The sequence below is a fragment of the Eurytemora carolleeae genome, unplaced genomic scaffold, assembly GCF_000591075.1.
Source record: "Eurytemora carolleeae unplaced genomic scaffold, Eaff_2.0 scaffold137, whole genome shotgun sequence".
NCBI classification, from domain to species: Eukaryota; Metazoa; Arthropoda; class Copepoda; order Calanoida; family Temoridae; genus Eurytemora; species Eurytemora carolleeae.
The window spans coordinates 312,931-325,417 of record NW_019396143.1 but is presented as its reverse complement, the minus strand read 5'-3'; the positions used below and the strand labels follow the sequence as shown (position 1 = coordinate 325,417).

The following is a 12,487-nucleotide window of genomic DNA, read 5'->3' as shown; positions in this document are numbered from 1 at the left end:
TTTGTGTTTGACAAAGATTTTTCAAATATGTTTAATTGGATCTGTGGTTTGAAGAATAAAAAAGTTCTGGGCTATTTAAAGAAAATTAAACACCATCAGGCATTTGGACCTTTTATGTTAGTTAGTCGATAATTATTACGATAAAGATACGTGGTTACCCTCAAAGATGAGACTGTAAAGACGACCCAAAACTAAAAAATTATGATGAATTGAAGCTTAATTTCTGGTTTCTGTATTCAATCAAGTATTTGGATGGTTTATTAAATGAGTAAGCACAGAAATATGCCATGTTTTGTCCTAAAAGGAACCCTGAATGCAAGAAAAGGGAGGGACTAAAGAATTTTCGTACTATTGTCTCAGAAGTCTCATATTCTCTGGTTGATCCTGTACACAATAAGATGGTGTTTTCACTTGACCTAGTCTGTTTTTTTTATAGAGCAATATTATAAATTTTTTGTTTAATTAATTTGGAATTATCAAAAACTAAGAACTTGTTTGGAGGCACGTTTTAGACACGCTTAACCAAAAAAGTGCTTGTTTCCCTGTGTAACGTGCTTGTTTCCCTGTGTAACGTGCTTATTTCCTGTGTATAGATCAGATTTCAAGTGTTTTTGTATCCTTCCTGTTTTAATTAATTGTTTTAAACGTATTTCAAAGCTAGGTAGGAATCATTGACTCCAAATTTTCAAGACATTCTTTTTAAAAACGTTAAGATCGCAAACTTTAATAGAGAAGAGACGTGGTAAATATTTAAACCATGAAACTAAATTAAGAAATGAGAGGTGGGTAAAAAAAAAGTTATATGTACATCGGAATAAATGTTTAAAAGAATTATATTATTGAAAATATTTAGCGTGCAATTGTTGCAGCACATATCTAATAATTTAATAATTTTCTAGCGATCAATAATTTCTTTGCACTTAAGATTTAGTAAATCATTAAAATACTCAATTTAATGCAGAGACAGAAAATCAAGTTTTGAGTCGTCTTTTCAGTCTCATCCTTTTTGGGTAAATCCTGTATATATAATGTAGATCAGTATAAAATTTTACTTTAGTGTCATAGAATTTTTTGTAAAGACTTCTTCCTTTTAAATTCCGCTAGAAGGAGATTATTCATTTCTCGTACCGTACCGTCTCGTACCGTACGGTCTTGTACCGTACCGTCTTGTACCGTACCGTCTCGTACCGTACCGTCTCGTACCGTACCGTACCGTTTCGTACCGTCTCTAACCGTCTCGTATTGTCTTGTACCGTCTCCTACCGTCTTGTACCGTCTTGTAATGTCCCGTACCGTACCGTCTTGTTATGCTTTACAATGTCTGTATTTGTACAGCTTGCTCTAGTCGATGAAAAGTCTACCCTGTATTTGAAAATATGTACACGTGTTCCTATTTATGAAAAAAAGAACGTTTTTCTAAATTTGTTCAATAATTAACTATAGCTAAGTTTGTTAAAGTTCGTTTCCATTGATCAGACTAAATAAATTAAGAGATTCATTTAATGTTTATATGAATAAGCTTCATCATCTAAAGAAAAAATTTATATATAAATTAAAACATTTGAGGATTAATTGTACAGTAACGTATAAAGATTTGATTTTGGGCCATTTATAAGCGATTCTGTAAAATGTTTTGCAAACAAGGTCTACACCTTTGATATATTCTAAACTTGGATCATTTGATCTATTAGAATATATTGTTCAAAATATATCTAATTTTACAACTGAGAGTTGCAAAGATATAGGGCTTAGAAAATTAGAGTTTGAGGCAAAGACTCAATTAACTCCTTCGGACTTTTTCACCAACTTCAAATTCTGAGCTAACCATTGATCAATCTATGAAAAATAAAGCTCTTTGCTCAAAGCTATAGCTAGCCAACCTGCTGGACCAAGTCGGCTGCACGTACCCTAGAGGTATCAGAGGCAAAACAACTTTAAAATTATTCTTCAAAAATCAATTTTTTTTCAACATTTTTATTTTCAAGAATTTGATTATTTTTAAATTCCACGGGCAACGCCGGGCACTTCAGCTAGTATTTAATGTTTGTTAATGAAGTTGCAAATCAAAGACCTAAAGTACTCAGGTTCAATCCTCCATGCGTGCCAAATCTCCACGTGAAGGCAGAAAATAAACATTTTTAAATTACTCAACCTGCTGCGTGCTGAAAACTAATTCCAACTTGATCACGAAGTTGAGAATATAATTATAGATAAATATTTATTTTTTACTTTTTATAAATTCAATCTCCACTGGGTTTCTTCATTTGCCGTTTTCCTCAATTTCTTTATTCCTTTTACTGCAATATTAACTATCCAAATAGTCTTTAATGAGTTTTTAATTAAGTCAAATATTATGTTATTTATTGAATAAGATTACTTGCGCCAAAATATGTATTTAACTTCACTGTTGACAAACTTGACAATCTTTTAAAAGACAAAAACTAACGAAGCTAAAAGTTTTGAACTTTTGAAGATCGAAAGACGAATTGCTGAAAAATTATCTTCTGTTTACTCCATATATCTATGTAATTGTAAGGCACCTTTTGATAAAAAAAACATCCCCAGTTTTTTTTATTATTCAAGTGCAGAAATTAAACCTAAAAGTGAGTAGATGCACTATGGTTTTACAAATATTGGGGATTTATTAAATTATGTAAGCAGGTTACAACATAACCTGTCTAATTAAAAAAGTTATTTTGAATAGTTGATGCTTTTTGTAATGATTGTATTTTGCCTTAATAACAACAGTATTTAAATAATAAAAATAGCTCAAAGGAAACTGTGTTTTAGATTATGAGGGAAACCAATGTAATAGTGAAATTTTTGAACGAGATGAAATAATCTTTATGTATTTTTTAACTAGAGCATAATTTCCATTCTTTAATGCTCGGAGCGTGTAAGAATATAAATTATTTCACGCTCTGACGGAGAAATAACTTCCATTCATACACGGTCTGAGCGTTAAAAAATGAAAAATTTATCCCAACAGTAGAGTAAGCATTCTTTAGCGCTTGGAAGCAAACAATATTGAAACTTGTACTCCTGAATCGTGTACTAATTGGAATTCTTCTTACTGCACGATAGGTTTACTACTATGGAACATTTCTTAACATTACTGCAAGCTAATTGGGGGATTTTCAAACTTCTCTCCGGATCTTAAATGCTTATCAAAATAATCTTTGGTTCAGTAAAACCAGGAGTTTAAGCATTAATCTTGATATCCTCCATTTTAAAGTTTTCAGCTCTGATATGATATAATAATCAAAATGTATGTTTCTAAATATGGTATGACCGTATGTTTATTTGCACCACTCTGTATAATTTTAAAACTTTGAATCGTTAAAGGCCAGAACAGTATTATTTTTTTATTCAGTCCAGCTACCTCTTTTTTGCATACTTTATAGTATGTTAAGGCCCCTTCTTCATAGCATATTGAATATTGGTAGAATGTTGGTAGATATATTTGATTTTCTTTGGATATCTCATTTTATAATTGACAGGGTTTGCCAAAAAACAGGTGCAATACAAGACTTTGAGCATGAGTATAGTTTAGCTATTCAGAGGTGGTTTTCAGAAATTGAGTTTCTTGGTCCCAGTCTAATGTTTTTCGTTTTCTAAAAATGTGGTATGATGATAGTACTGCAAGGCTTGATAGATTTTCACACATTGCTTTGAAACTAAAACTGGGTTTGCAGAGCTTATGCAGTTTCTTTAGAATCGCCTTATTTGATGGTGAGATATATCCTCTTCAGCCGATTTCAAAAGGATGAACAGACACACATCCCTAGTTGTTATATCTGTGATAAAATATTCATCTTTTGAGCGTTGGCATTTTTGATATTTGTTTCCATGCTATCGATTTTATCTGGTTTCTGTGCGGTCACAAGTAAGTGGGGGGGGAAGGACCCGGGACAGTACCTCCCCCTGGAACGATATTGGATGGGATGTCGGCATACATCAAAAAACAGTTAATATCAATTAATCTGGTGATATATTTAATATGATTGTTGTGCCTCCAAGTATATCTTTTTTCAAAATATGGTTTGTTGTTTCTTGTCTTCAACCCTTGCGTCTGCCTGTAAACATAGTTTACAGAGATCTGATGCAGATTTTCCCCATTGTAGAAGGATAGTTTGTGTTGGCAGGGTGTCCAAACAGGAGTTGAGTGAAAATTTCAGTGTACCTTTCTTCAGATTGAACATGTAAGATTTCCAGATCATGTCAGATTTTTCAAGCATTGCCAGGCAGAGAAAATGTCCTTGTTTATGAGTGTTTCTGTATGTTCTCTCCAGAAAGTTTCATTTTCAAAAGATACTTTTTCATTGACTGTTGTTTTCATTGTTATAGCATTGATTTTTGGAAGCTTGGCATTTCTGCTTGACCATCTTGTTCTCTAATGTGGCTTGTTGAAACATTTCTTCTGCATAGTCTGTGATGGAATTTTTGCGGAGCCAATTTTTTGCCCTGTCTTATTTAGATTGTAAGGCAGAGTTAACTGTTTCATCACCCAGTATTCTTATTCTAGTGTATTTTTGCATCATATACAAAAAAGACACCCACCCAAGTATATATATATATACTAGGATTTTAGGGCGCTTCGCGCCCATCTTCTATTTAAATTGTGAACATGTTCTTTTTGTTTACATTTCAAAACAAAGAAAAAAATTTCGCGGATTTAAAAAAAATTCGCGGATTTTCAAGAATTTAAATTTTTTTCACAAAATTAAAAACCTTTAAAACACATTTTTTTGAAATTTTTATCATTCGTAAACCTTCCCTGTGGTCATGTGATGTCCCACAAAAAAATTGGGCCCGAACGGTTCAGCCGTTTTGACGTTTATTGGATACAAACACACAGACAAACTGTCAAAATTAATATATATATACTAGGATTTTAGGGCGCTTCGCGCCCATCTTCTATTTAAATTGTGAACATGTTCTTTTTGTTTACATTTTAAAACAAAGAAAAAAAAAATTTCGCGGATTTAAAAAAAAATTCGCGGATTTTCAAGAATTTAAATTTTTTTCACAAAATTAAAAACCTTTAAAACACATTTTTTTGAAATTTTTATCATTCGTAAACCTTCCCTGTGGTCATGTGATGTCCCACAAAAAAATTGGGCCCGAACGGTTCAGCCGTTTTGACGTTTATTGGATACAAACACACAGACAAACAGAGAGACAAGCCAAATTTATATATGGATATATAGAAGGTCACATGAATATAAATAAACTGATCTCAGTGCTGAATTTATATTTGCTTTTTATGTTTACTTGCGTATAAAAGTATTGATTTTTATTGTTAATTAAAAACACAGATAAACTTTATGTTCTTCTCCTTCACTCTTCAACCAGTAATCTTGTCCTGATGATTATTTTAATAAGGAAAAAGAAAACTCTATGTTGAATTGCTGATGTTCATTTGTTATTGAAAAAAAAGATTATTGAAAAGATTTAATAAAAATTAATTTGTTTTTAGGGAATTATATTATTTTCATTTGTGATTGACTGATTTTTATTTTTGTGAATAACAGTATTTTTTCCCTGGTCCACAGATTTAATATTTTCATATGAAATGAAATCATTAGGTTAGATTTTAGTTACTAAATAAAGGAGATTTTGGTGATAATATTTAGAAATTAATTCGAAAATTGAAGTAGTACATTGATCAAGAATGACCAAATTGAATGAAGAGCTATGTAGTTGAACTACCTTAAAAGGACTACGTAGTTTAACTACCTTATAAAAGTTTAACATCATCACTCTTGTGCGCAGTCAAATTTGAAGCCAATCGGTTATAAACTTGATCAAATAAGTTGAGTTAGCTTTTCTAAAAATCACAGTTAAAATTATCAATTTCCAAGTAGACAAAAAGTTTACAGGGTACCGTTGTACATCGGACATACCAAACTAAGCAAATAACTAACGTCTCTTGTCCCTTTAAACACAGGGTAATTATTAAAATAATCATTCCTCGAAGTTTTCAGATCTTCATTTGCCTCCTGTAATGTTGATTCATCTTTTGCCTTCGATCTTGCTCTCTGTTTTTCCTCAAATCTATCCTCATTGTATTCTCCATTAAAAGATTTTCTAAATAATCATTAAAAAATGAAAATAAAAGAGTGGTCTGCCTTTATATCAATACAATGCAGACGATTGTTTTATTTAAATTGTTTTGTTTCAAATTAGAATAAAAATTTTAATTGTTTTAAATTCCACGGGCAACGCCGGGAACTTCAGCTTTTATATGAAAAGTGAAATAATAACTTATTTGTTGGGAGGATTACCTAATCCTTCCAAAGGAAATTAAAGATTAAATTCAGTAATATATCTACTTTCATATATTAGCTTATGTAATGATTTGGAAAAGAAAAATTTATTGCCTCAGGGAAACATGATTGTATGGAAACAAACAGTATGTATTCTTAACATTGCTATAAAAAATAACAGACATTACGGCAATGAGAGAAACGCGAAACTTTAGAATAATATTCGTTATAATTTGTTAAGAAGTCCTACATTTTGGAGTTTCTTGTGTTTTAACATTGATAAGAATTCAAAAGATCCTTTTTTGAAATTATTAGGCTTTCTGCGTCCCCTTCCCTGTGAATAATATTAGCTTTTAGCTGTTTCTCTGAAAGTCTGCCATTTTAAATCATTTTAAATTTTGGTGGATTTTTATTTTTGATTCGGCGCACTTACAAAAACAAATTTCAATTATTTTCCAGTAATTTGTTTCCCAGTTTTAAAGTTCCGTAAACCTTCCCTGGGGGCGTGTGAGGTCCCACACAAAATTTGGGTCCGATCGGTTCAGCCATTTATGCGTTTATTGGATACAAACGGACGGACAAACATACATACTGCAGACAAGCAAAGTATTTATATACTAGCCTTAGAGGGCGCTTCGCACCCATCTTCTAAATTAATTGTGAATATGTTCTCTTTGTGTATATCGTAAAACAAAACAAAAATAATTCGCGGATTTTCACAAAAAATTTCGTGGATTTTCAAAATTTTTAAAAATTTTATGAAGATCGAATTTTGATGGAGACAAATATTTGAAATTTTGATCATTCATAAACCTTCCCTGTGGTCTCGTGATGTCCCACACAAAATTTGGACCCGATCGGTTCAGCCGTTTTGACGTTTATTGGATACAAACAAACAGACAGACAAACAAACAGACAGACAAGCCAAATTTATATATAGATAGATTTAAACTCTAACAAGTTCTGCTGCTCGGCACATTTTAAAATATTCTGCACTTTTCTGTCATCAGCTTGGGTCAGCTTGGGTGAAAAAGTTTGTTTACGGAAATCTTTCATTAAAAGTGCTAAAACTAAATTTAGGGAATTTTGAAACACGAAGTTTTCTTAAAAATAGTTATGGCTCTTTATAATTTTTCAATTTTTATCAATTTAGTTCCAACATCACTGCAACGTTTTAACGATGTTAATAACGATGTCAATATAACGATGTTAATATAACGATGTGGTTGTGGGATGTCAAACTAAAGTATACATAAGATTTGAAATCGTTCGTGTTTTCAATTATAACATCTCTTAAAAAAGAGCCATTGAGTATAACAAAATAGTTTCGATGTTCTTATATAGGGTGTCCCAAAAAAAACATGGGAATTCAGTGACGAATTCGATATCGTCTTTGTTATGAAATAGCATTGTGATAACTCATTTCAAAAGCCATACTATTTTTATGTTTGCTAGAGTTTATTTTATGAAAAGGGTAAAAGACTGTAAATATGTGTCTATAATGTCTCCGCAAGATAAACAGTGAAGACGGACAAGTTTGTATACTGCAATTTTCTTGTTTTACTAAGTGCAACTGTATCTGTATGCAATCAAAACATAAACAAACATAAAAAATGTGAACATAGCAGACGAAACTCTTACAGATTACGACTTTCTCAGTAGGTATCACAATCAAAGAATTATTTAAAAAGACGATATCGAATTCGTCACTGAATTCCCATAATTTTTGGGACACGCTGTATGTGACTGGAAGAACTTTGTGGTCGCACTGGCAATTTTGCATTAATTGCATCTTCTCCTTGTATCTAGTTTCAGTAGATGGTTTACCTATTTTCCTGAGTTCTTCTAAGTCTAGCCTGTTCAAGACTTTGTTTAATACTTGGTCTCACTCGTAAAGGACTTGTCGTCTTTGCCTCTTCACTAAAATTCAAACTAATAGAAAATAAACAAAAAACCTTAGAAATTAAAAGTCTCGAACATTAATTAAATATTTGTATCAGATAAATAATTAGTTTCCAAATACTTTTTTCTATAAATTAATATTTCTTCTATTTTGCAGAAGTCCACGTTTCATTCCACTTGTTAGAGATAAGAGAGCTCACGTTACTAATAGCGTGATATTAGTTGGGCTGGGTGCACGTGCTGACTTTTTTTCTATATTGGTAGGCGATTATATATACAATGAAGACTGTTCTATTTAAGTTTTGATTTTTAACAAGCTTTTTTCGATTACATTACAAGTTTAAAAGTAGTCAAAGATAAGATTTTTTAATTGACAGCTTCTCTTGACTTCTGTGTTTATGTTTATGTACTATCCATGCTGTTCAATCGAAATTGAAAACGAAAGTCGTCTTTTATGTATTGCAATAATCGGTTAGTTAAAAGCGTTGTAAAAAAAATCAGACAGCGTTTCGTGTTTCTGCTGAAACATAACCTTTGTTTCTTTAACGGTATTTTCCGTTTTTTAAAGCCAAACTTTTTGTTGTTAACAATTTAAATATTTTTAACGGCGTAAACAGCAGATTATTAAGAAATCGTTTATAATTCAATCCATTCGCGATCCGTTAACGATTATTAAATGTAAAAATAGCAGGAAAAAACAGCATTCAAAAACATAATAACACGTGAAAACATCAAAATGTATTAAATTCCATAATTCAAAAAAATAAAGTTTCATGTAATTTTAAGCATTTTTGAAAGAATATCGCCATTTTCTTAAAAACATTTCTGTTTTGTTTTCTTCAAAAATATCGAGAATAAAATTACTAATTCTCGCATTTTTGTGTAGCACTTTAAACTAATAAACATGTCAAAACTAGACCCATCAGAAGTATTTAGTCAATTTACCTACAATGATTAAGTTTTGAACCGGAACCGGAAGTGTCCTTGTTGTTATTATTTGTCCAAGGTTGTACAGGAGGGTATGCATCCAAGGATCTAGAGTCTAAGGTGCTGCAGGGATCTCGAGATACCAGGCTGGATTCGGAGCAGGTAGGGTTGTACCGAATCATATATTCGGATTTATATAATCTAAAAACAATTAAATTAGATGGGAAAGTATGAAACTAATGAAAAGAATATAATTAAGTGTCACCTAAAAATGTAAGCAGAAAAAATATTTTGCCAAAATTCTTTTTTAGTTATGACCCTGATTCAGGAGGAGGAGGAAAACTGTGGTAGAGGAAGATGAAAATATAGAAATACTTATTTATGTGTATTTGATGCTTTCTACGCAAATAGTTGTACTGATTATATCAAATAGTTGTACTAATTATATCAAATAGTTGTACTAATTATATCAAATAGTTGTACTAATTATATCAAATAGTTGTACTAATTATATCAAATCACTTAAGAAGTACACTGTTTAGTGTTTACACTGCAAAACTGCTGTGTCTCGGGTTTAATAGACTATTTAAAGTCATAGCTTGACTTTGAGACTTAAAGTCGTCTTCCTATTCCAAAGTTGTCTGGTGCTCACTTTATAATTCTGAATTCTGAGCTATTGGAAAGAAACATTTCAGTTTTATCTCTAAGATGTCTCATACATATATATAAGAACCAAACTTGCAATGTTAAATGGACTGATTCTCTATCCCATTGTTTTCAAGTCACAAATGGAGTAAGACAGGGAGCGGTTAGTTCTCCGATATTATTCTGCATCTATATAAATGATTTGATAAAACAGTTGAGATTATCTACGATTGGTTGTCAAATACAAGGTATATACCTTGGAATATGGGTTTATGCTGATGACATAATTCTTCTGTCCCCAAGTAGGAATGGGTTATTGGAAATGACAAATATATGTGAGAAATTTGCACTAAAGTTTAGTACAAACGTGGACATAAACAAATCCAAGACTAAATGTGTTATTTTCAATAAATCTAATATTGATAGTAATAATGTATGTCCGATTATTCTAAATGGTGTCCCATTACCATATGTAGATGAATTTAAACATCTTGGAAATCTATTTCAATCCGATAATTCTATGACCAGAGATTGTAATTTGAAACGTGCGAAGTTTATATCAATAATTCACTCTTTGAATCAAGAATTTCATTTTTCTGAACCTACAATGGTTGTTAAGCTTTATAACATATATGCATCTAGTCTATATGGTTCCAACTTATGGGATTTGTTTTGTGTTAACATTGTAGAATTGTATACTTCTTGGAATACTGCTATTCGTATTTTATTTGGTTTGCCACGACAAACTCATAGATATTTTATTTAACAAATTTCTGAGCAAATTCATTTAAAAACTATGTTGTGTAGCCGATTTGTATCATTTTGCGAATCTATGTGTAAAAGTCCCAAGCTCAGCATCCGACTATTGTTTTATTTATGCAAAAATGACCAAAGAACAAAATTATGTAAGAATTTATCTAATATTGCAAATGAAACCTATGTAGATAAACTGTCCTTGAACAAGTCTCTAGTAAAGTCAAACATGATTTACGTGAATCCGGCTGAAAATGCGTGGAGAATTCCACTGTTAAAAGATTTACTATTAATCCTGTTTTAAAAGGATTTAACTATGATGAAATAGCTGTAATTATTCACGATATATGTAAAAACTAAATGAGTTTTTATTTTTATTTTATTTTATTGTTTTCAACTATATATTAATTCTATATTTCATATGTTATATATCTCATTTCTCGTTGATTTTAAATTGTACCATTATAATTGTGTACGAATAAATGGAATAAATAAATAATCTAACTTCTTGTCCGTATCGACATATTGTCACGTAAAACTAACTTCTTGTCTGTGACGACATATTGTCATGTATAGCTAACTTTTGTCCGTATCGACATATTGTCATTCAAAACTAACTTCTTGTCCGTATCGACATATTGTCATGTAAAGCTAACTTCTTGTCCGTATCGACATATTGTCACGTAAAACACACTTCTTGTCTATGACGACATATTGTCATGTAAAACTAACCTCTTGTCCATATCGACATATTGTCACATAAAACTAACTTCTTGTCCGTGACGACATATTGTCACATATAGCAAACTTCTTATCCGTATTGACATATTGTCACATATAGCTAACTTCTTGTCCGTATTGACATATTGTCACGTAAAACTAACTTCTTGTCCGTGTGACATATTGTCATGTATAGCTAACTTTTGTCCGTATCGACATATTGTCACGTAAAACTAACTTCTTGTCCGTATCGACAAATTGCCACGTAAAACTAACTTCTTGTCCGTATCAGCATATTCTCACGTCAAACTAACTTCTTGTCTGTAACGAAATATTGTCAAGAAAAACTAACTTCTTGTCCGTATCGACATATTGTCACGTAAAACTAACTTCTTGTCCGTATCGACAAATTGTCACGTAAAACTAACTTCTTGTCCGTATCAGCATATTCTCACGTCAAACTAACTTCTTGTCTGTAACGACATATTGTCAAGTAAAACTAACTTCTGGTCCGTATTGACATATTTTTACATAAAACTAACTTTTTGTCTGTATCAACATATTCTCACGTCAAACTAACTTCTTGTCTGTATAATGATATTTTCTCACGTAAAGCTAACTTCTTGTCTGTAACGACATATTGTCACGTAAAACTAACTTCTTGTCCGTATCGACATATTGTCCCGTAAAACTAACTTCTTGTCTGTATCGACATATTGTCCCGTAAAACTAACTTCTTGTCTGTATCGACATATTGTCATGTAAAGCTAACTTCTTGTCCGAATCAACATATTGTCCCGTAAAGCTAACTTCTTGTCTGTATCTACATATTGTCACATAAAACTAACTTCTTGTCCGTATCAACATATTGTCACGGAAAACTAACTTCTTGTCTGTAACAACATATACTCAGTCATATTTTGATCACTAATGCAAAATTCGTCGAAAATAGCAAAAGACTTTAACTTTTAAATTTGTTGAAGTTTTTGAAAAAAGTATGAAATAGCCAATACAAATAAAAATATATTTTAGGGGTAAAAATTGGTTCCAAAGTTAAGTCTGTGATTTGTGTTAGACACGTTATTCTGAACAAATTCTGGTAACCTTGCATCTACTTAGAAATTTCTGAATGAGACTGCAGGTTAAGATATCTTAGAAATTTCTAATGAATGAAATTAATTAATGGGATAAAAGTTCCAAGAACACATTTCTAAATAAAGACATCATTTTTGCAAAGAGAGGGCTGTTTTGCAAGAGAACTGATTTGTAAA

The 12,487-nt window shown here is 31.4% G+C and overlaps 1 protein-coding gene across 1 annotated transcript; it reads right to left on the bottom strand.

Moving 5' to 3' along the window:
* Positions 1-5,237: 5,237 nt before the first annotated feature.
* On the bottom strand, positions 5,238-10,797 carry LOC111696245 (uncharacterized). Its single transcript, XM_023465797.1, has 5 exons — positions 10,000-10,797; positions 9,117-9,299; positions 8,097-8,189; positions 5,974-6,090; positions 5,238-5,365 (listed from the first exon to the last, which is right to left on the bottom strand). The coding sequence occupies exons 2-5, from the start codon at positions 9,278-9,280 to the stop codon at positions 5,341-5,343; spliced, it is 399 nt and encodes a 132-aa protein (XP_023321565.1). The 5' UTR covers positions 9,281-9,299; positions 10,000-10,797; the 3' UTR covers positions 5,238-5,340.
* Positions 10,798-12,487: the final 1,690 nt, after the last annotated feature.

Coding starts and splice junctions, on each gene's coding strand:
- LOC111696245 (XM_023465797.1), bottom strand. CDS start 9,280: ATGATTCGGTACAACCCTACCTGCTCCGAATCCAGCCTGGTATCTCGA. Junction 6,091..8,096: donor AGAAGAACTCAGGAAAATAG/GTAAACCATCTA, acceptor ATGATTATTTAG/AAAATCTTTTAATGGAGAAT. Junction 5,366..5,973: donor GAAGATCTGAAAACTTCGAG/GAATGATTATTT, acceptor AATAATCATCAG/GACAAGATTACTGGTTGAAG.